A 25,230-nucleotide genomic window follows, 5' to 3' on the forward strand; every position below is an offset into this window, starting at 1 on the left:
AACATTGCTTGTAAGGCAAGTATAGTGGCAATGAACTCCCTCAGCTGTTGTTTGCTGGGAAAGCCTTTATTTCTCCTTCATACCTGAAGGGTAACTTTGCTGGATAGAGTATTCCTGGATGACAATTTTTGCTTTCAATATTTTGAATGTATCATTCCACTTTCTGCAGCCTGTAGATTTTCTGGTGAGAAATCTGTGATAGTCTAACGGGGGTTCCTTTGCAAATTATTTTCTTCTCTCTGGCCACCTTTGATATTCTTCCTGTGTCATTGATTTTTTTTGATAGTTTTAACAAATGTGCCTTTCAGAAGATATTTTTCCATTGCGAAAATTAGATGTTCTATTAGCTTCTTTCTTTTATATCCAGCTCCTTCCTCAGGTTTGGGAAGTTCTTAGTTATTATTTCCTTAAATAAACTCTCTGCTCCTTTCTCCCTCTCTTCTCCTTCTGGGATATCTGTTATCCTTATGTTCCTTTTCCTAATTGAGTTGGGTATTTCTTATAGAATTTCTCCATTAAAAAAAAATCTTAGTTTGGTTTCTGGAGCATTGTCATTTTGTTTTGTGATACCATGTTACTGTAGCTCTTCATGGTGCTTGATGAGTTGTTCCTCTTCCAGTTCTTTTCTGGTAGCATCATCTTTCTTATTTGAGTAGGGCTGTATTTAATTTGGTTATGAGCTGCTTTAGATTGCAATTAACAACTGTGTGTGCTTTCCACCTACCAGTGTCCCTGCCAGAGACATCGTTATTGCCCTCCTTGTGCTGCCTGTGCCTCTGAGGTTGCTGCTACCTTGCTGCTTATGATGTTGCTGCAGTCTTAGGTGTTGCCACAGGGGTCACTGGGCTGCAAGAACCTCTGCTACTTCCGAGTTCATCTCAGTTGCATGTTCCCCTACTGTAGCATGGGAAAGGGGGAGAGTGTGGCAGAAGTTGGGTTCACAGGTACCTCTGCCACATCTAAGTTTGTTGAGTTTGCAGGTGCTGCTGCTACAAGTGAGTGGGCCAATGTTGTAGGTGCCTTTACAACTGGGGGGACCTGGGTTGTGGGCTCCACTGTTGCTTTTACATGGCTCTCTGTGGGCTCTCCATGGGCTTGGGCTCTGCTGTTGTGTGTGCCACCTGTTCTGCTGCTCCAAGGTTATCTAGAGGTGTTGGCAATGCTGCTGGGGGTCGCAGATTTCATGAGTGTTGCTGCCACTGCCAGGGACCAAAGGTCTTATATGCTGTCCCTCTGCTTCTAGTGCTGGTGCTTGGGATGTTGCTGAGGAAGCTTCTGAATCCTTAGGTCATAGGCATGACCCACTACTGTTGGGGATGAGATAGGGTCTGAGCTGCAAGTTCCACGGCAAATCACACTGGCATCACTGCCACTTCTAGGGGTATCCACGTCTGTGGCTCCTGAAGCCTCTGATCTTGGGCATTCACTCAATTCCTGGAATCTCAGATCGCCAACATCACTGCTACTGGGTGGTATCTGCATGTCGGGTGCAGCCCCTGCTCCTGGAAGGATCAGTGTTGGAGGCACTGCTGCCAGTTTAGGGGGAGGTGGGGCTGGGTCACAGTTATCATCACCGTTCCAAGACTCTCTGGTTATGGTCTGCAGTGATTCCTGGCACCTCTAGGAACATTGGCTTCCTGGATTCCCGCGGTCTCGGTTCATGAGATTTAACTCAGTACCTGGGACTTTTGGTCACAGTTGGGGCTGCAGATCCTGGAACTTCCGGTCTCAGGAGCTGCCACCACTGCTCCCCTGGTTCCACTGCCTCCAGGAGGTCAAGTCTGCCCACCTTCAGGTGTATAGATGCATGGACCCCTCCCATATTCTGCTGTTCTATGAAGAGTCCTTTGTTGATCAGTGGATGTCCTACTGGTTGTAACTTAGAGGGGACAGACAAAGGGAACAGCTTACTCCATCATGATGCTGACATCACTCTCTCTGGAGGAGATTTTTATGATTCCATTTTATCTCCCTTTTTGTTTGTCAGCCATAACTTCTTTCCATCTTATTAGATGTTAGATATTGGGTATCTATTAAGATATGTCACATTATTAGATAACTTGTCAAAGTCTACAGTCAGGTGCTATTGTCCCACTTTATGTGGGACCTTATAACACACTTCCGTATGTTTCCCCTCAGCATTTTGCTGTCGTTGTCACACATGTTGCTTTCACCTACACTATGAAGTCCAATATACAGAGTTTCTATATTTTGCTTTAGACAGTGAATTATCTTTTAAAGAGATTTAAATAATAACAAAGTCTGAATATTTATCCCTGTGGTTAGCATTTCCGATTGTTTCGTTCATCTCTGTAGATCCAGATTCCTTCTGGTATCACTTCCTTCTGCATGAAACGTGCTCACTATTGTTTCTTGTATTGTGGTTTGGCTGAGACCAATTCTGTCAGTATTTGTATGTCTGAAGATTTTTTATTCAGCCTTCAATTTTGAAAGCTATTTTCCCTGAAGAAAGGATTGTTTGTTTTCTTGTTTCAGCATTTAAAAGTTGTTAATCTACTGTCTTTTAATTTCTTCTAATAAGAAATCTGCTGGATCTTTATCTTTCTTCTTCTGAGTGTAGTCTGTCTTCCCTCTTTGGCTGCTTTTAAGACTGTCACTTTTTCACTGTCTTAAACAATTTGATAATCATGTGTATTGATGTGTGTAGTTTTGCCTTTTTCTTTTACCGTGTTTTTTATGCTTGGGGTTTGTTGAGCTTTTTGGAACTGTTGGTTTTGATTTTTAATCAAATTTAGTATGTTCTTGGCCATTATTTATTTAAATACTTTTTCTATTCTCCCCACCCCACCTTACCTTTTTGGGGGACTGTAATTATATCCATATTATGTTGCTTAAAGTTGTCATACAACTCAGTGATTCTCTGATAATTTTTCCTTTGAGGAAGATTAGCCTTGAGCTAACTACTGCCAATCCTCCTCTTTTTGTTCAGGAAGACTGGCCCTGAGCTAACATCCATGCCCATCTTCCTCTACTTTATATGTGGGACGCCAAGCGGTGCCATGTCCACATCCGGGATCCGAACCAGCGAACCCCAGGCTGCTGAGAAGCAGAACATGTGAACTTAACCACTGTGCCACTGGGCCGGCCCCTCTCTGATAATTTTTTAAAGTCATTTTTTCTGTCTTTCCTTTCACAGTCTCTGTTGCTGTGTCCTCAAATTCACTCATGTCTTCTTCTGCAGTATCCTATCTACTGTTAATCACAACCCTTCTATTTTTAATCTGAGACATTGTAATTATAATCTCTTGAAGTCTGATTTGCACCTTTTTATTTTTTTCTCTGTTTCCTCTTAACATGTTTAAGCGGTCAGACTGTTTGAACTCAAGATGAAGCATCAACTCTTACTTCAGTATCTAGGCTTCTGATCTGCCCACAAATTTCAGACTTGCCAGCCCAACAATTGCAAGAGCCATTACTTAAAGTAAATCTCTCTCTTTCTGTGTGTGTGTGTGTGTATAATATCTCTCATATATATGTATAGTTATATGTGAGTATAGGTATAAATGTGTACACTCACATGTAAATATAAACATACATATGCATCAGACACATATCTTATTGGTTCTGTGTTCTCTGGAGAAGGCTAGTACGTCTGACTCATTATAACTCTTTCTTGTTAAAATGGCTGTATTTTAATGTTTTCTTCAGGATTTGCAGTACTCACCTCTAACTTATCAAATTCTCCCTTCCAGTGATAAGATATGATTTCACATGTAGTATAAGAAAATCATAACATGTCCTTCCCTCCCTCCAGAATTTTTATATCATTGTCATATATTTTATTTTTACATTCATTTTAATTACAAAATCTTATCATTTTTGATTTAAAGAGTTGAGCATCTTTTATAAATATTAATGAATAAAAAAGTTTATATATTTATCCATGTCATTACCATATCTGATGCTTTTCATTTCTTTGTGTGGATTCGTATTTGCATCTGGTATAGCATTCATCCTGTCTGAAGGGTGTCCTGTACTATTTCTTGTAGTGAGTGTCTGTGGATGACCAATTCTGTCAGGTTTTGCAGTCTGAAAAAGTCTTATTTTGCCTTCATCTTTGAATGATATTTTCACTGGATAAAGAATTCAAGGTTGACAGGGTTTTTTTAATTAGCATTTTAAAGACATCACTCTACTGTCTTTCTGCCTATCTGGCTTCTAATGAGAGACCTGCTCTCACGTGGTGCTTGTCCCTTTGTATGTGACCTGTCTTTACTCTCTAGCTGCTTTTAAGAGTGTGTCTTCATCACTGGTTTGTACCAATTCCATTGTGATGGGTGTTGGTGCTGTTTCTCACGTTTCCTGTATTCAAAATTGGTTGAGCTTCTTGGATATATTGGCTTATAGCTTTCACCAAATTTGGAACATTTTTGGCTCTTATTTCCTCAAATATTTTTCCTATCCCCACCTGCCTCCATTCTTCTCTACCTCAGTTCCTCCAATTAGACACTTTTTAGGGTGTGAGAAGTTGTTCTACAACTCAGTGAGGCTTTATTCATTTTTTCGGTCTTTTTCTTAATGTGTTTCCTTTTGAATAGTTTCCATTAGAATGGCATCAAGTTCAGAAATTTCTTCTTTTGCAGCATCTAATCTACTGTCAATCTCATCCAATGTATTGTTAAATCTCATATCATACAGTTTTCATCTCTGTAAGTTTGATTTGGTCTTTTTAGAATGTCTTCTGTGTCTTTTCCTCGTATGTCCAATCTTTCATCCACTCACAATAATAAATGAAATATAATTATAGCAACTGTTTTTGAATGCTATGCTGACCCACCATCTGTGGAGCCTGCTTGGAGGGCTGGGAGGAGAGGGAGCCTGGGGATCTCAGATCTGGGGACATGGGACAGAACTGCTCATGGCTTTGTCTACAGTCCTCCTGGGGCTAGAAAAGAGTGTGACACAGATGAGGAGGGGTTTGTGTCTCACTGCCACATCAGCCTGTGTCACTGTGAGCTTTACCACTGCTGTCCCCTACCGCACAGTAATAGTCAGCCTCGTCCTCAGCCAGAGCCCAGCTGATGGTCAGGGTGGCCATGTTCCCTGAGTCAGAGCTAGAGAATCAGTCAGGGATCCCTGAGGGTGGCTTGTTATTACCATAGATGACCAGCACAGGAACCTGGCCTGGTTTCTGCTGGTACCAGCCAGGATAATAGCTTTTTATGCTCTCTCCCTGGCAAGTGATCCTGGCCGTCTGTCCCAAGGCTACAGACATGGTAGGTGGCTGAGTCAGCTTAGAAGAGGCCACAGGACCTGCAAGAGAGGAGAGCAGAGGTGAGTGTAAGGATGAGGGTCTCATTCCCAGAGGGCACACGCCCTATTGCCTCCCCTCTGCAGAGATGAAGGTGAGGGCCAGGCTACTCCCTGGTTTCTTTGGGGGCTGAGCCCTGAGGGGCAGCACCTGTGCAGAGAGTGAGGAGAGGGAGCAGGAGAGGGGTCCAGGCCATGGTGGAGATGCCCCAGAGCTCTGTCTCTGAGCCTACAGCTGGGGATGTACCTCAGGGCCTCTCTTATTCTCTGAAGAAATGCAAATCTACTTTCTCCTTTTTGTGGCCTGTTTGGTGTCTCCCTGCTGATTACAAAAGGGCTCAGCTTAAAGGAGGCTTTAAAAATGGGTCCTGTTCTCAAGGCCTGTCCCTGAGCATGCAGATCTCTCTCAGGTGATGAGTGAGAAATTTCTGACCCCTGTGTTCAGCACATGCACACTCACCTCAGTCTGTGCCCTTGGCTTCCTCTCTGGAATTGGGGAGAACCCCTCAGTCATGCTCACTAGTGATGGGTCATCCATGGGGATGGGCTTGGCAGTGCTTTAAGGGGGATCTTGTAGGGACAGTGGTTTGCTCTTTTATGAGAGGCAAGAATTCATGATGAGACTCAGAGAAATTGCTCATATATCTCTCAGGCAATCCTTTTTTCATGTTTTCGGAGAAAAACAAGAGAAATCTTTGTGCTGGGAAAGATTTCTTGATGGCACCGGAAGCATTATTCATAAAAGGAAGATGACTACATTCAATCTCAGCAAACATAATATTTTTTATTTTGCACAACTTTCTGAAGACAAAGAAAGAAAAAAGTAAGAGCGAGAAAATATTTGCACACCATGTATGCAATGAACAACTAGTGTATAGAGTATATAAAAACTCCCAAAACTAAACAGTAAAAATAAAATCAATGCAGAAAATGGACAATGAATGAGGACAAACATTTCATGAGAGTGGATGTAGAGATGCGAAAGAGCTCACGAAAAGATGTTCCTCATTAGCCATGAGGGAAATGCATGTGAAAACCACAAGGAGATATCCTTACACACCTATCAGAAAGGCTGCAATAAGAATAGTGACAACTCTAATTGCTTGCAACGATGTGGGCAAACTGGACCACTCATGCTTGCTGATGGGAATGTGAAATGCTGCAGCAACTTTGGGAAAGATTAAGGAAGCTTCTTAGAAAACCAGACTTGCAGTTAACATACAACTCAAAATAGTACTCTTGGGCTTTTATTTCAGAAAAATAAAAACTTATGTTCATCGAGAAACTATACAGAAATGTTCACAGCACCTTTAGGCATAATAGCCCCAAAATGAGAAGGATTCAGATGTTCCTCAATGTGTGAATGGATAAACAGACTTTGGTACTCTAGTACCATGGAGTACTACTCAGCATTGAAAAGGAACAAACTCTTAACACACATAATGATTTTGATGAATGTACATGGTGTCATGCAGAGTGCAAAATGCTAATTCCAAAAGGCAACATAATATAGCAGTTTATTTTTTATTTCTACACTTCATTTCAGAGAAGGCAAAATTTTAGAAATGAAGAAGCAATTAGTGGTTGCTGGCATTAGGGGCAGTGAAGGGCGTGTCTGAGGAAGGAGGTTGGCATTATAAAAGGACAACATTAGAGATACTTCTGTAGATGGAACTGTTTTGTATATTGACTGTGGTGCGGACATATGAAACTACTCATGGAATAAAATCACATCTATATAAATACACACACACACACACACACACACACACACACATGAGTACATGTCTCCTGGGGAATATGAATTTGAAAATAGGCAAAGATTTTATAAAACTCTTCACCAAACAACACACACAGATGACAAATAAGCACCTGAAAAGATGCTCAGCATCACAAACCCCTAAGAAAAGGAAAGTTAAAACCATAATGATATACCACTATGGATGTATTATAATGGTTTAAATAAAACCTGACAATCAAGCGATAATGAGGGCTTGGAACAGCTGGAAGTCTTATAAAGGCCTGGGGATAATGAAAATGCATAATCAAGCATCCACCTTGGAAAACAATTTGGCAGTTTCTGAGAAAGTTCAACATATATCTACCATATGATGTAGATATTCTATTCCAAGGGATTTACCTGAGGGAAATGAAAACCTATGTCCACAAAAAAACCTATAGCAAGTGGTATAATGGTTTTATTTGAAATTTCAAGAGAGAGGAAACTAGAATGAAAGCCAGTGATACTTCACTAGGGAGTGGATAAACAGACTGTGGTTCATCTGTGCAAAGGAATTCTAATCAGCAACAAAAATGGAATGAACTATTAACATATGACAACATAGATGCATCTCAAATGCATTATGCTGATTGAAAGGAGCCAGAGTCAAAAGGCTACTACCTGTAATTCTATCTATATGATGTTTTTGCAAAGACCCAACTGTAGGGACAGACAACAGATCAGGAGTTGCCGAGACAGGGGGTGGAGGGAGGGTGTGACTACCAAGAGGTCTGGGGAATTGAAGGACAATGATTAAACTGTTATACATAGTGATTGTGGAAGTGCTTACACCTCTGTACACCTTTATTAAAACTCACATAATTGTTCACTAAAAAGGTTGAGTTTTAGTGTATGTAAATTGTAACTCATTAAGGCACGCAGTAGAACTTATGGAGCTCTGGTGCTGGGTAAATGCTCCAAATCCTACTGAAGGGAGTGAGGACCCTGCCTCTATCCCGCCACCCACACAGGTCACTTGATTCAGGCTGCCACCAGGAAGGGCAATGTGCCCGCTGTGCCAGCTCTCTTCAGCAGAAGCAAGTCCTGGAGCTGTGGCTGCTGACATGTCAGCCTCTGGGGAATGAGGGCTCCATCCTGCAGGGGAGGGGCCAGGATTCTGATGGTCACACAGGACACCTAAGACAGTGACAGACTCAATGTCCTTAGTTTGGCGTTATGACCATTAAGTAATCAACCACACAGACAAACACACATGTCCACAAATGGGCCGGAAAAGACAATGAGAAACAAGTGCACTTAAAAGAACAGCTTAGGGTAAAAATGTGTTGGGAGAATTAAATAGAAAGTGACAAACAGGAGAAATCCAGAGACAGAGACAGACAGAGAGAGAGAGAGAGAGTGAGAGACACGTGAAGAGCCAGAGGGGAAGGACCCCTCCTCCAGCATACTCTCACTCCGGCCCACCTCCCTGGTCTCCCCTGTCACACTCACAGCCACATCAGCTCCAACTTGTCTCCATGTGCAGGTCCTGTGACCTGTTTCAGCTGCTCTTTGGGCTGGTTTGTCAATAGCTCCTCAGTTCTCAGAGATTCCTCAACTGTGACAATCAGACTACATGAGGTCCATTCTTGAGACTCTGCTGAGCCTGCAGCAACAATAACTTTTGATATAAACTCTTACTCTTTGCCTCAGGATCGCTTGGCATCTGTTAGGCCAAGCGCATGTGGGTGTGGAACAACCAAGGAAGGAACACTCATCCTTCACATTGTTCATTAGTCACTTTCACATGACAAGAGCTGACAGTGGCCTCTGATGAGACTCAGTCCCTGTCTTAACCTTGACCATAAGAAATGGCCCCTAGTGGGCACTTGCTTCCTCTCTCACAAAGCTTTGTATTGGCAGCTCCCTCACTGCTTGGTCACCATCTTAGCACAACAGGGGAAGATCTTTATCTGCCTCCGTTTTCGATTCACTGTCGTCACTTCTAGTAATTTGTCCCTCCGTCCATCACAGGCTACTGCTGACCTTCTTCCAAGATGTTGGTACCACAAGGCCCAGGTCGGTATGGATGTGTTGTGGTCCATGCTGGCATTCGGACTTATTTCCCTACAGTCCTCCTAATTCCCTTTCCTACAATGAAAGTGGTGGAGGAAACTCCCCACTGGAGGGACCCATGCGAGTCTTTGTTGGGACAAAGTCTGTGCCAACTCTTGGTAGAGATCAACACTTTACTGGAGTGGGGAGGATGGGAGATGACCCTGTGACCCCTGGAACTCAGCCAACCAGAGGCTGATACATGTCACTTCAGGACTGAGCCCTGATGTCCATCTGTTCTCCTGCTCCTCAAGCACCCTGTCCACTCCCTTCCTAGGAGAGCAGCCACCTGTTCTCCTCCCACTCACTTTGGAGATAGGAAGGCCATGGTCAGCTCCTGGACTTTCCATCTCAGAGACCAGACACAGGGCTGGACCATCCTAATATTCTGGGGTTCAGCCCCTAAATCCCACTCGACTATCCTCAGGTCAGTGCCATGGACCAGGGTTAGTTGGTCTGCTCCATTTTGACAAGAGGTGTCAGAAAAATGATTGTTTTTCAGATTCCAGAAAAGCTATGGAGAAAATCAACATGTCCAGGAAACCAGACCTCTATCAATGCGTTTCTGGTGGATCACCCACAGAGCTGACACTTGAGGAGTCAACATATTTTCCACCTCACTGTCCCCTGTTTGTGATGCCCTACTGCTATACCAGTGCACATTCTCCTGGCCCTAAAAACATTCTGTTGGCAGGATGTGCAGTCATTCTTGGCACTACAAGCTGAGAATCTACCACAGCTGCAGAATTCCACGCCACGATCCATGTTGGTCCTGCCACAGACCTCCTAACATGTACCCCACTTCCCTACTGGACCCCAGCTCAGCACCCACCATGGGGTTCATGTCTCTCTGTCCTGTCTCCTCTGAGGGCCAAATGCTTCCTGCTGAGCCCTTAACCCTGGAAAAAGTCCTGCTACACACCATGGGACACCTGGAGTCAAAATATTAGCTGCAGATGACTTCTATGTTCACCCTTGGGCCCCTGAGATCAGTGTCCTTGTCCTGAGCAGAGCCCCATGCTGGGTGAACAGAGGCTGATGGTTCTTGTGGACATGGTCATCACTGCCCAGCCACTATATCAGGGCTAAATTTTCCTGCCTGGTATGGTCTGGTCTCTCCCAGAATCTTCCCCAAAGGACTTGTGGAGGCAGCAGAATGTTGTGCTGTCAAAATGACCTAAGTTATGAACTGTGTCTGCCTTTCCCTAGCGATGTCTTGGGGAAGAAGTGCAAGGTGATGGGCTTTACAAGAAGAGTCCAAGTTCTCAGGGTCAAGAAGAGGGAAAGGGAGCAACTCACCCTGATTCCCAATGAGGAAGAAGGCAGGAGGAAGGTTTTGATCTCATTCCCCTTTGGCTGTGTCACTGTGGCTTACCTGTACTGTCCATCATTTGTATGGATCTCACCATAGTGATACTCAGCCTCTTCCTCAGACTGAATGTTGGAAATGGTTAAGTAGCAGTCACCCCCAGGTCTGGAGCCCAAGGAGAGGTTGGGAATTCCATCCGCCTTACTATGGCTTCCATCACTGTTAAACTTTGTCACACACCCAGGGGCCTTCTCTGGTCTCTCTTGACACAATGAATACAGTAAGTGCTGTGCTCACTGCTCAGGGTGCAGGTGAGCTTGGCCAAGGCTCCCAGGGAGGCAGATGCAGATGGGGGCTGGGTCAGCACAAGCAGAGCACAGAGACCTGGAAACAGAATGATGCTGAATGCCCCAAGACTGGACAGATGTCCCTGGGGACTGTGCTTAGAGAGAAATGTCAAAGAGGGAGACACCTGAGTGCCCTGGGGCACTCTGACCTGTGGAGAAAATAAAAGGCAGAAAGTTGAGGGGAACCTAGTCCATGGTTGGGGGATTCCAAGAGCTCTGCCCTGAGGCTGCCCAAGCTCTGGTCTTATCCTCTCTTCTGGCAGCTCAAGGAGTATTGAATGCACATCTATTCTCCATTCCCTCTGTCTGAGCTCTTGTCTGAGCCCTGAGCCTAGAGGACCTCCTGCTGATAGTTTCCTAAGTTCAAAGGAAGGACCAGGTGTGGGTTTCAGAGTAGGGGTTGATTATACTCAATAGAAATGTATGAAAAGGAAGAATCAGTCATGCCTTTTGCACTTGAGCACAGCCCAGGGGACTTGGACCTATTAGGGACCCAAAATCAAGACCCACAGTGCCCCATGGTGCCCACGGACTGATTTTCATCCTACATTTACAGCAGGTTCAACAGAATGACTATTTCTGAGCCCTCAATAGATGCTAGACCCTTGCTGAGTGTTTACATGCACCCTCTAAACCAGAATAATCATAACCCACCAGGAGCTCTCTGCTTAAGGTCAGCCTTTCCTCCATTTTGATGAGGAGGGAGCCATCATCGTAAAGTTAAATGATTTCTGCAAGGTCCCCCAGACAGTGATGAGTGAGTCAAGATTCCAAACGAAGAGACTGACCTCAGAGCCTGACCTGTCAGGCCCTCCCAACCTGCCCCTCACCATGCCCCATATCCTCCTCCTCCCTCATCCCAGCCCTCCTGGGCCCTCCTGGGCCCTCCTGTCATGGCCGTCTCTTCTGTATTCACATACTCCCTCCTCCCTGAGTGTGGTTAGGAGCGTTCAGATAATCAGGTGTTGGATTCTGTGTTCCCAGTGTAACACGGGGCTCTATGTGGACAGAGGTGGGAAACCTCCTTCAGCTCCCTTCATGGCCAGACTAGGTGTCTGTGGAGACCACGTCATCATGTGTCTGAGATACACTCATTCTGGTGATGTCAGAGAGCAAAGACAGAGCCTGGACATCCAGGCACAGAGATGTGTCATTTAGGGGAGCTGAGTGGGTCTTTCTGGGCTGTCAGTTATGCCCCACCTGAATCCACAAAAGCTTGGTAGTGCACCTCCAACCTTCAGAGCCCCGCAAGGGGAAGAGGGCCCAACCATTGCAGAGACACTGTTAAGGGTTGAATTGTTTCGCTTCAACCTCATTTCATGTATTGAAATTCTAATCCCAGGAACTCTGAATGGAACATTTTTTGGAATTAAGATTACTGTATATGTGACTATTAAAGATGAGATCATACTGGAGTGGAGTGGACCCCTAATCCAATTAATTTGACTTGCATGCCTATGAAAACAGGAAATTTGGAGACACAAAGGAGAATTTCCTGTGAATATGGAGGCAGAATTAATAAACAAGGAACATCAATGATTGTCAGCAAACCACCAGAAGCTAGAAGAGAGGCGTGGAGCAGATTCTCCTCCACAGCCTACGAGAAATCCAACCCTGCTGACACTGGGATCTCAAACTTTTAATGACAGATCTGCAAGACAGTAAACCTCTATTGTCAGCCCCCTGTGTGTGGTGTTCTGTTACTGCTGCCCTAGCAAACTAACTCAATCGCCCCTAGAACTCTGTTCTCAGGGCCTCAGCAGCAGGGCTGGGCTCCTTCCAGCTTCTTTGTTTCTATGATCCCAGCTCACTGGGAGGGGCCTCCTGCCGTGTGCTTCCCTCCCTTAAAGCATCCATTCTCCTCCCAGGAGCCTGTCTCAAGGCCCGCGCTAGCACAGTGTCTCTTGTAAGCTAAGACCCCTCCATCTCCAGGACTGTTCCCCTGGGATCACTGTGGGGAGTAATGCACATGGTTCCATCGCCTTGTGCTGTCCCACATGAACATTCTGTATTTCCTCATTTGAGTATGACCATGACTATAAATATTCAAAGTCACTACCTTGTGGGGCCCTGGTGCAAAATCCCTCCCTCTCAAAACTGAGTCTGTGAGAAAGATATATATGGGATACAACACATGCTAAGAGCTGCAAAAGGGGACATACAGGGTCCTGAGAGAACATCCAGGAAAATCATCTCACTTAGACCTCCTTGATGATGGGACTTTTATACAGAATGAAGAAGGATAACTGGGTATCAACCTGGTAAGGTTCAGGACTCCTGGGAGTACCAATGAGGGGCAAAGAGCCAGGATAAACCATGGGGTGGAGAAAGGGATTTATGAGGAGGTGCCAGGCATAATTCATAGTCAGATCCATGGCTCCTTCATTGCTCCAAGGCTGCAGGTTGCACACCAAGCCTCACTCAGCACAGGCTGGAGGAACTACCCTTCCCAAAATTTGCTTCCTCAGGTAACAGCCAAGTCAGACCAGAGTCAACTGTCCCCACTCTCCACTCCATTGTAATGGGAAGAGGACAGATTTGAAGTCACCCAGACAGGTCCCCATCCCAGGCAGGGATGGACAACAATAGCTAGATGCAGGATCTGAAGGTGACCCCCAAGCACTATCCAAACTGGACGTCATCTATACCTGCCTCTCCTAAGCAGATCAAGTGGTGTCTGAGCACACAAACCATAGGCAGAGACAGAGATTTTGTTCCCAAGTGGCCTCAATTAGCTGATGCTCCCAAGAATGGACTTTGTCAAGTGGTGGGAGAGAAGAGGGACCTCATTTCTTCATCCTTGAAGCTAGAAGGTGACACATACCAACTGACAACAGAACAGGGGTAAGAGGGCAGTAGGGCCAGCCCAGGATGGTTTGGTCTCACTTCCTCATCATGAAGAAACAAAGGGAATCTATCCCCCTCCCTCACCTGGCAGGGAAAGAGCAAAAATAATCAGCCTCATGGCTGGACTGCAGCTGAAGGATGCTCAGAAAGGTCAACTCACAATTAGAGTCTGGGTTTCTGTGAGATTTGATTCGTGACACTATCCTCACCCATGTGGGGCTGTGCCAGGAGCTGTTGACACCCATATGGGGCTGTGCCAGATGCTGTTGACGACCGTAAACTCCAATGTTGTTGCCACTTCAGCACAGGAGATGGTGACCCTCTGTCCAAGGGCCCCAGATGACTAGGGGAGCTGAGTCAGGACAGACTGGGCTCCCAATCTTTATGGGAGGGAGAAATGTGGCAGAGCTGAGTGCAGGGCCAAGACCCCATGGACCTTGGGTGGGAGGAGAGCATGTCCCCTGTGCTTCACAGACTGTGCCTTCCTGTGGTGACAGTCACCTGATCTGTGAGTACCAGGTGAGCAGGAGTGAAGCCACTCAAAGTGTGGTCCTCAGAGGACCAGAAGCACAGGTTCCCCTGGTGGCTGTTAGAGTTGCAGATGCCTGGGCCCCACCTTGACCTATGGCAGCTGCATCTGCTTCTTGTGGAGACCCCAGGGGACTGTGTGCTCACTGAAGTCTCAGAAGCTCTGGTCCAGGTCACTGTGGAAACTCTCACTTCCTCCTGCTTGTCTCCCTAAGTCCTTCCTGGGCCACCTGGTTCTTGGGGCTTAACTGTCCTGCTCTAATGAAATGAGCTTGATTCAGATTCTACACCCTGCAGTGATGTGGGGAACTGTTTAAGAATAGACTTTTTCATAAGCACATGAGTGGTGTGTGTGGAGGTGATGTTCCACTGGGATGTACAGACAGAAATAGGTTGTTCCTGCTTTTTCCTTGATCTCAGTCAGCCCAGTTGATCCAATCTTTCCTGTTTTCTACATGTCATGCTCTCCTCTGTCTTCTAGTTTCTATGTTTTTCTCTCTGACTGAAACCCTTCCCATGACCCTTTTCATCAATGCCTGAATCTTAGTCATGCTTTCATTCTGTGTCTATATCACATATCTAGGAAGTGGAATCTGGACACCAGAACATTCAGAAACACAGAAGTACACACTTTTCTCATTTATCATCAATATCCTCATGTTGTTTATGGGACATCCAGATTCTTTACATGGAATAACTCCCCCTTCCCATCTCTGCACCTCCAGTCTCACCTGATCGATTCAGTAATAGGACTGGAAACACAACCAGAAGCAATGTCTGCTGCATGTAAACACTGTGACTCTTGAAAAGATCATGAATTTTGTCCTGTATTCTGTTAATATGACCCATTCCTTTAACAGATTTCCAGGTGTTAAAACAATCTTGCATTCCTGCAACATGTACCAGTTTGTCATGGTATATATATTTTTTTATGTTGCTGGGTTAGGTTTTTAGTAATTTGTAGAGGATTATTGTGTTTAAATCCATAAGTGTTATTGACCTATACTTTCCCTTTCTTGTGACCTATTTATTCGGTTTTGCTATCAGTGAAATTGTGGTCTAATAGAGTGAGATGGTAATTGTTCCATCCCCTTCTATCTTTTGGGAGAGCTTGTGAATAATTGGTATTAATTCTTCTTTAAATATTTGATGGAATTCTCCAATGAAACCATCTTCTCCTGGGTCTTTTATTGTGGGTAAGTTTTGATTACTATTTAATCTCTTTCCTTGTTGCAGACTTCATCATGTTTTCCATTTTTTCTTCAGTTTTAGTAGTTTGTATCTTTCTAGGAATTTTTCCGTTTCATTTAACTTTTTAGCATGCAACTTTTGGACTAATCCCTCACAATCTTAAAGTCTTGTTTTGTTTCTGTAACATCAGTAGTAAGGGCTCTTCTTTCCACTTCAACTTTAGTAATTAGTCTTTTTTTTATTAATGATCGGCCTACTTAAAGATTTGTCAATATCGTTGATGTTTTCAAAGAATCAACTTTTGGTTTTGTTGATTTTCTCTAATGTGTTTCTATTTCTATCCTTTATTTCTCCATTATCATTTACTTCCTTCTACCTGCTTTTGCTTCAATCTCCTCTTCTTTTTACAGTATCTTAGGGTGGGGTGTTACAATATTGATTTGAGATCATTTATATATTATACAGGTAGCACTTCTTTTTTTTTTTTTTTACAGATTGGCACCTGAGCTAACAACTGTTGCCAATGTTCTTTTTTTTCCCTTTGCTTTTTCTACCCAAATCCCCCCAGTACATAGTTGTATATTTTAGTTGTGGCATGTGGGACACCGCCCCAACATGGCCTGATGAGCGGTGCCATGTCCGCCCCCAGGATCCGAACCGTGGAAACCCTGGACAGCCGAAGCGGAGCATGTGAACCCAACCAATCGGCCACGGGGACGGCCCCCCATGTAGCGCTTCTAAAGCAGTGCCAGGAGATCAACCTGCACCTGTGTGTATGTGCATATGTCACCACCAACATGTGCAATCTTTTCTCTGTACTCATGAACACACGGAATATAGTTTATGCTTTTGTTTCCTTGTCTATAAATTATATCATTTGATAAATTTGAGCGTCAATTTAGGTTAATTGGTTTTTGTACCTATTATTGCTCTTATTTTCCTGATTCTATGTAAGAAATATTTGATCGAATGCCAGGTATTGTGAGTTTCCTTGTTGTGTTCTGCATATTCGGATTTCTTGTGCTGTCATTTTTCTTATTTTGGATTCAGTAAAGTTACCTGGACACAGGTCCATCCATTCTCAACTTGCTTGTATAGTGTTTAGGTGGCAGCAGAGCAGAATTTGGTTTGTGGCTAATTTTCCCCACGGCTGAGGCTAGTTCTCCTGACTAGTCAACCTGATGCCTTAACTAGGATCTTTCCCCTCTGACTGGTGAACAACCACTACATGACTGTGTGAGTGTGAGCCGTGCAGAATGTTCCTCCAGTGTCTCTCGTTCTTTTCCCAAACTAACGCAGTTTCCACCCATACCTAACTCATCAGACCTCTTAGGAATATGTGCAGAACTCAGGTTCTCTCTGTCTGTGCAGATCTCTTTCCCTCTATACTCTTCCTTCTAGACTTTTATTTTCTCTTTGGTTCCCTGAAAGCACAATGTGACATGAAGAATTGCATGCAATAGGATTTTGAGTTGATCTCTCATGAATAAAGAATGGAGGCGAGACTGGGCAGAGCTGCAATGTGCTGACCAATGAGGACTCAACTGGGAATCCCTGCAAGGTCATCTTGAAATGAGGCAAGACCGTGTGCTCTTGGCATCAGGCAGACATGGGACCTGAATCACACAGAGAGGAACACAAGCTTGGGGGAGGCAATTATTTGCCGATAAAGATACTTCCCAGTGAGGGCAAAGCTGTGAACATCCAGGGCTCCCAGCACTATAGGTGCTGTGGGTGTATGAGCCCTGAGGAGGGGGTCTAGGGAGACAGTACAGTGTCCATTACCTTACTTTTCTTCCTTCAGAGGCCCAGTCTCTATCAGGAGTCAGAGGTTTCAGAGGATGAGCTGACCTTGGACGTTCTGGTCACTAACCCAGGAAAGGTCGACTAATATGTAGGTCAGTCACACCCATTTGGAAGTCCAGACATAAGGACTAATGGCCATCTGTCTCCTCGCTCTGCCTGTCCACCTAGGCCGTCTGTCCACAATTCACACACTTGTCCAGGAAACAACCTGGTCCTACCAGCCCTAACTCCAGTCCTGATCTGTCCTCTAAAGCGCCTGCTTGGAGGGCTGTGAGTAGAGGGCAGCCTGAGGATCTCAGAGCTGGGACCTGGGCAGTACCAGCTCATGGCTTTGTCTACCGTCCTCCTGGGCCTGGAAGTGACTGTGACACAGATGGGGAAGAGGTTTGTGTCTCACTTCCCCATAAGGCTGTATCACTGTGAGCTTTAGAAGCAGAAGCATCTGCTGCCAGACAGTAATAGTCAGCCTCGTCCTCAGCCTTGGCCCTGCTGATGGTCAGGGTGGCTGTGTCTCCTGAGCTGGAGCCAGAGAATCTTTCAGGGATCCCTGAAGGCCGGTCATTATCAGCATCGATGACCAGCACAGGAGCCTGGCCTGGCTTCTGCTGGTACCAGCTAGCATAATAACTTTCTAAGTCGCTTCCCTGGCAGGTGATGGTGGCCGTTTGTCCCAAGGCCACGGACACCGCAGATGGCTGAGTCACTGCAGAAGAGACAACAGGACCTGCAAGAGAGGAGAGGAGAGGTGAGTGTAAGGGTGAGGGTCTCATTCCCAGAGGGCACACACCCTATATCCTCCCTTCTGCAGAGCTGAACGTCTGGGCCAGGCTGCTCCATAGTCTCTTTAGGGGCTGAGCCCTGGGAAGCATCACCTGTGCAGAGAGTGAGGAAGGCTAACAAGAGAGGGGTCCAGGCCATGGTGGAGATTCTCCAGAGTTCCGCCTCTGAGCCTACAGCTGGGGATATGCCTCAGGGCCTCTCTTATTCTCTAGAAGAAATGCAAATCTACTTCCTCCTTTTGTGGCCTTGCTAAGTTTCCTCTTCCTGATCAGAAAACCTCTCAGCCTGAAGAGGTTGTTAAAGTGGGTCCCATTCCCAATGCCTGTCCCTCAGCACACAGAAGTCTCTTTTTGTTGAGTGAGAAAGTACAGACACCTGTCCTCAGAACATACTCACACACCTCAGTCTGTGCCCTGGGCTTCCCCTCTGGGCTTGAGGAGAAGCCCTCAGTCCTGCTCTAGTGATGGGTCATCCATGTTTGTGGACTGGGCAGTGGTGAAGTGGGAGCTTGTAGGGACATTGGTCATGCTGTTGTATGAGACGCGAAACATCATGACCAGATACAGAGAAATTACTTATGTGCCTCTCAGGCAAGTCTTCTTTATGGTTTAGGGAAAAAAATAGGAGAAACTTTTGGTATCTAAGGTGAGTAAGAATTCTTTGATGACACCATAACCATGATTTGTAAAAGGATGATCAATACGTTGTACCTCATTAAATTTAATATATTTTGCTTTGTAGAACTTTCTAAAGAGGATGAAAAAAACAAGAAACAGAGAAAAAGTATTTGAAAACCCCATATGCAATGAAGGAATATGGTATAGATACCATTAAGCACCCTCAAAAGTAAACTGTAAAAATAAAATCCATTCTTAACATAGGCAATTAACAAGAACAAACATCACACAGAAGTGGATACAGAGATGGCAAAGGGCGCAAGAAAGGCTGTTCTTCATTAGCCATGAGAGAAATGCTCATGAAAACCACAAGCCCATCTCCCTACATACTTCTCAGAATGGCTGCAATAAAATTAGCGACAATTCTAATTGCTGCTAAAGATGTGGGGCAACTGGACCACTCATGTCTGCTGACGAGAATGTGAAATGCTGCAGCAACCCTGGGAAAGGGTATGAGAGATTCTTTTAAAAAGTAAACTTATGATTACCATGGAACCCAGCAAATGTACTCTTGGGCATTTACTTCAGAAAATGAAAACATGTTCACAGAGAAACTACGCACAAAGGTTCACGTACCTTAGGTATAATACCTCGGGCAAGAACAATCCAGGTGTCCTTCAATGGGTGGATTGGTAAACAGACTTTGGTATACAGGGGCCATGGAATAGTAGTCAGAGATGAAAAGGAATGAACTCAATGCCTACAACGATGTGGATGAATGTACAGTGGCTTATGCAGAGTGAAAAATGCCAATCCCAAAAGGCTACACACAACAGGACTCTATTTTTCATTTCCATATATCATTTCCGAAAGGACAAAATATTAGAAACAGAGAATCAATTAATGGATAACAAGGATTAGGGGCAGTGCATGGCACCTTGGAGCGAGGAAGTGGATGTTGTTATAAAATGACAACACGAGGGCTCCCTGTGGAGATGGAACTGTTTTGTATCTTGACTGTGATGTGGACATATTAACCTATACAGTGGATAAAACCACATCAATGTACATACACCTGTTTCAGTGTCTCTCTGGAGCTATGTGTCAATAGCTTCTCAAGCTTTAGAGATTCCCCAAATATGACAATGACAATGCATTATGTCCATTCTTGAGAATCTTCTAAGGCCATAGCAACAAGTACTTTTGACATAAACTGTAACTCCAAGTCTCAGGAATACCTGGCATCTCTGAGGACAAATATATGGGTGTGGCACAACCGAGGAAGGCACTCTTGTCCTCCACAAGTTCATTGTCGCTTTCACATGGCAAGAGCTGACAGTAGCTTCTGATGAGACCCTGACCAGGTTGTCATCTTGACCATAATAAATGACCTCAAATGGCCCTCGATCCCTCTCTGACAAGGCTTCGCAGTGGCAGCTCCATTGCTGCTTGGTCATCATCTCAACACGTCAGGGGATGATCTTTATCTGCCTCCCTTTTCCAGTCACTGTCATCACTTCTAGCAGTTTGTCCTTCTGTCTGTCCATCAGAGGCTACTGCTGACCTTCTTCAAATTGGATAGCACCACAAGGCCCAGGTGGGCCTGGATGTGATTTGGTCCACACTGGGGTTTGGATCTATTTCCCCACAGTCCTCCCGACTCCCTCTCCTACAGTGTAACCAGTGGAAGAATCTCCCCACTGGAGGGACCCATGGGAGACCTTGTTGGGGACAAAGGCAGTGCAAGTCCTTAGTATAGATCAACCCTTTAGTGGAGTATAGAGGATGGGAGTTGGCTCTGTGACCCTGGTGACTCAGCCAACCAGAGGCTGACACATGTCACTGTAGGACTGAGCCCTGAGATCCAGCTCTCCCTGCTCATCCTGCATCCTGTCCACTCCCTTCCGGGGAGACCAGCCATCTCCTCTCCTCCAGCAGCCTTGAGAGTCACCCAGGCCATAGGCAGCTCCTAGAAGTTGCATCTCAGAGTTCCGACTTGGTATCCTAGTCTGACCTTCTGGGGTCCAGCCCTGAAATCCCACCTGACCTTGCTCAGGTCTGTGCCCAGGGACCAGAGTTACCTATTCAACATGGCTGTTCCATGTTGACACAAAGATATGGTGTGTATGAGAGATGATTGTTTCTCAGATACTAGAAAAGCTATGGAAGAAATCCACATATCCAGGAAAGCAGCCCCCTCCCAAATGCATTTGAGGTGGATCACTCACAGGGCTGAGACTCAGGGAGTTAACATATTTTCCACCTCAGTGTCTTGTATCCCTCACATCTTGCTTCTATCTCTGTGGGCACGATCCTCCTCTGTCCCTGGAAAAGTCCAGTGGGCAAAATGTCTAGCCCTTCTTGGCACCACAACTTGATAATCTGCCACCGCTGGAGAAGTTCAAGTCACCTTCTACGTAGGTCCTGCCACAGACCTCCTAACATGCAAGGTGCGTTCCTTCTGGTCCCCAGCTCAGCACCCACCATGGGGTTCATGTTTCCCTGTCCTGCCACCCCTGAGAGAGAGGTGCATCTGGCAGAGCCCTCAATCCTAACAGGAGTCCTGCTGTACACCACGGTGCACCCGGGTTCAGGGCTGACATCTGCAGATGACTTTCATGGTCACCCCTGGACCCCTGAGATCCATCTCTCTTCCCAAAGCAGAGCCCCATCTTGGGAGCACAGAGACCTAGGGTTCTTTTTGACACAGTCATCTCTGTCTGGTCACTCCCTCAGAGTCATTTTCTGCCTGGGCTGGTTTAGTCTCTCTCAGTCATGTCCCCACAGGCATCTGCTGAAGAAAATAGATCTCCAGTTGACAATGACCTGAATTTTGACCTGCATCGGTCCCTTCTTAGTGTTGTCATGGAGAGGATGTGCAGAATGATGGGGTTTGCAAGGAGAAGAATCAAAGGTCTCAGGGTCCTATAGAGGGACAAGGAGCAGCTCACCCTGAGTCCCCAGGAGAGGAAGGGACAGGGAGGAGGGAGGTTTCAGCTTCTCTTCCCCTTTCTCTTTGCCACTGTTTCTCACTCATTCTGTCCACTAATTGTGTGGCTCTCACAAGATCTCCAAATTGGATTTTGGAGGTGATTAAATAGCAGTCAGCACCAGAAGTGGAGCCTAGGAAGCAGCCAGGGATCTGGTCCCCCTTGCTGTGGCTTCCATCAATGTTAACCTTCATCATATACTCAGGGGTCTTCCCTGGTCTCTGCAGATACAGTGGATGGAGTAGGTGCTGTGCTCACTGCTCAGGGTGCAGGTGAGCTTGGCTGAGGCTCCTAGGGAGACAGATGTAGATGGGGGCAGGGTGAGCGCAGACAGAGAACAGAGACCTGGAAACAGAGAATACCAAAATGATGCTGAATGCCCCAAGACTGGACAGATGTCCCTGGGGACTGTGCTTGCAGGGAAATGTTAGAGACAGAGACACCTGATTGCCCTGGGATGCTCTGACTTGTGGAGAAAATGAGTGGCAGATGATAGAAGGGAACCCAGTACATAGTGCAAGGACTGCAAGAGCTCAGCCCTGAGGCTGCTCAGCTGGACTGGCCTCTCCCAGCTCTTCACTTAACCTCTATTCTTGCAGCTCAAGAGGGAGGAACATTGAATGCTTATCTCTTCTCCATTCTCTCTATGTGTGTTCTTGTCTGAGCCCTGGGCCTAAGGACATCCTGTTGGTAATTTCCTGAGGTCAGAAGAAGTGCCAGGTGTGGATTTCACAGTGGAGACTTCATTCTACACATAAAAGTGTCGGCAAAGGAAACAAAAATCATGCCCTTTGCACTTGAGCACAGCCAGGGGAACTGGATGGATTAGGTTCCACAAAGCAAGACCCACAGAGCCCCCTGCTGCTGCCAGGATGATGTCCTCTTACATGTATTGATACTTCAACACTTCTGGGCCCTCAATAGATGCCAGAACTTTGGTGAGTTCTTACCTGCACCCTCCCAACCAGACATCACAATAACCCACCAGCAGCCCTCTACTGAACGTCAAACTTCCCTCCAGTCTGATGAGGAGGGTGCCATCATTGTAAAGTTAAATGATTTCCCCAAAGTCCCCAGGCAGTGATGAATGAGTCAAGATTCCAATCCAGGGGACTGACCTCAGAGCCTGACCTGTCAGGCCCTCCTTCCCCTGCTGCTAACTATGCCCCATATCCTCCTCCTCTTCATACCAACCCTCCTGGGCCCTCCTGTCACCACCCTGTCCTCTGTATTCAGGTGCTCCCTCCTCTCTGAGTCTGTTCTGAAGAGCCCTCAGACCTTCATGGTGTTGAAATCTGTGTTTCCCAATGAAACATGATCTGTCTGTGGACCAAGGTGGGGACACTCCCTTTGCTCCCTCCATCACAAGCAACACAGTAGCAAGTGTCAGCAGGACATTGTGGGTATCAGATGCCTGGTTTGGCTCCTCCTATCAGGCTGTTCTCCTGACAAGTTAGGATAAGGATTCTGTTTCTAACATGGTCAAGACCATTGAGGTTCACAACTCTCAAAGTAGGAACAGAAACCTTTTAATTTTTATAAACATGATTTGCAAGATGCATATTTTACCTTCTTTCTTGAACAAATGTATTTGTTTTACAACCTCGCACTGCTGAGGATGTGATGACGCTAATTCACTTGCAAAATGCTAGAGATGTTTTCACTGAAATAATGTGTGAAACACTATGCTGATACCTCAGCACAGACAGAAGACCCCATGTGCTCACTCCTCAGTTTGGTCTGAAGAGATCATCAAAGATGAGATAAGGGCCACGTGCCTCAGACACGTGCACTACTGTTTCCACTGAGTGTGTTACAAACAGCTCCTCTCCACCCTCCCAATTCGATGCCTCCACTTCACACTGTTCTCACCTCAGAGTCTGCCCTATGGGGCCTGCAGGCCGGTTCTGACACCTTTGCTTCTGGGTCACATTCCAACATGGGACAGAACTTGTTAGTACCATCGTGGGAGAACTGACCTTCATAAAAATGATCTGTGCTTGTGAATTAGGCAAATGTATCTCTTTGTGGAGAACCCACAAAGAGTTATGCAAGTTCAATAAATTATGTTTTAAAATCCTCCTTCCTTTCTAGATCTATGCACAAAATATAGCTTACTGACTTGTCGTGAGATTTGTGGAAATGGCCTTCCCACTCAAAGGGAAGCTTTCAGCAAGATTTATAAAAATTCACACGGACTGTTGTCCTTCATTACACTGACTAATGAAAATGTGTGCTGATGGCTCAGATTCATCTTTAATATTGTAGTTATATGTTAATATATTGTTTCTAAGAACGGAAGTTGTATGGACACATGTTATAAAAATTCCCTCACTTCTAGGTGGCCTCAATACTCCTAGTTTGGGTAGAAAATGGAGCAGCCATTCCTCCCTGTGTGGCTCTTGGTCATGGGACCCTCCTTCGCCCCCTGATGGCTGTGAGTTCATACTGCAGGGACAGTTACCCCAAGGAAACCTCATCCATTTAACCTGCTCTGTCATGAGGTGGCCAAAAGTCACATGTATCCGTGAGCATGAAATGTGGGTAGTCCCAGGAGAGATGTGCTGTAGTTCTGAGATACCCAGCACATTTAAAGGACATAGTATAAAAGTAATGCGAATCACATCAGTATTTTTACACTTAATTCCTATTGAACTACTTGAGTTAAACAAAATATTGTATGAAAAATAATTCCACCTGTTTCTTCTCTTTTTTTTTTAAAGTTGTTACTTTAAATTTATCAATTACATAAGTGTCTCCAATTTTATTTCAATAGTACAGGGCTGCCTGGCAAGGTCACAATATCAGTTATTTTCTTTTGAAATAGAAGAGAGAACTTTCTGGCATCTTAAGGAGGGGCCAACTCTCAGCTTTGAAAGCACAATGAGAGGCCACAGGATGGTGGTGAAGACCAGGGACTCTGGGGTCAGAAGACCTGGGTTTGCTGCTGGGTCGGCCACTTCCTAGCTCTGACCTCAGGCAGGTTGCTCATCCCTCCGTGCCTCAGCTTCCCCATCTGTAAAACAGGGTAATGATGAGAATGCTTATTCCTAGAGGATTTGTGATTAAACAGTTTAATAAATATGAAGTGCTTTGGATGGTGCTTGATACATATTAAGCACATGTGAATGTTTCCTCCTCCTCGTCCTAATAATATACTTAATCCTTATTCTTATACTTAATACAAAGCAGTAATGCTGGAAGAACGGAAGTATAAAAGTTATGGAAACAGAAAGTCTTAGCCTTGGGACAATGGAAATTGAGAACATTTCCTGGCCACAGTAAAGTACACACCCATGAGCACACACTTGCACACAAACATGCACACACACACATGCCCACAGATGCACTGCCTTTCGCACAGGTCACTTCCCCCTGTCCTGCTTGAAGATCCTTTGGGTTCAGGGGTGCAGCCGTGTTTCTCTGACAGGACATCACAGGATGTCAGGGCAGAACTACAGAGAACTCGTCTGTGCTTGTGCAGATCTGTGACGTGGGTCATCTCATCCTCATGTCTCACTAGATCGGCCCTGCTTGTGACTCATCATTCAGGGAGGGTTTAGAACCTGCAAACCCGAAATGCACATGTTGACATCATTGTGTGTCCTCCGACCTGTCTGCAGAGGGCAGCATGCATGCCTGGGTGTGTCAACTCAAAAAGCATATTCACCTGTTATTTGAATCTCAAAACGACTTTATTCACAAATGG

The 25,230-nt window shown here is 45.4% G+C and overlaps 1 pseudogene and 1 gene segment (V, D, J or C); both read right to left on the reverse strand.

The window, feature by feature from the left end:
• Positions 1-4,957: 4,957 nt before the first annotated feature.
• LOC124227168 (immunoglobulin lambda variable 3-19-like) lies at positions 4,958-5,468 on the reverse strand (annotated as a pseudogene).
• Positions 5,469-17,469: 12,001 nt separating this feature from the next.
• On the reverse strand, positions 17,470-18,052 carry LOC124227169 (immunoglobulin lambda variable 3-19-like). The segment is given in 2 exon segments: positions 17,470-17,858; positions 18,007-18,052. Coding segments are annotated over 2 exon segments (435 nt in total).
• Between the last annotated feature and the right edge of the window lie 7,178 nt (positions 18,053-25,230).

Source organism: Equus quagga, chromosome 15 (genome assembly GCF_021613505.1).
Source record: "Equus quagga isolate Etosha38 chromosome 15, UCLA_HA_Equagga_1.0, whole genome shotgun sequence".
In the NCBI taxonomy this organism is placed as follows: Eukaryota; Metazoa; Chordata; class Mammalia; order Perissodactyla; family Equidae; genus Equus; species Equus quagga.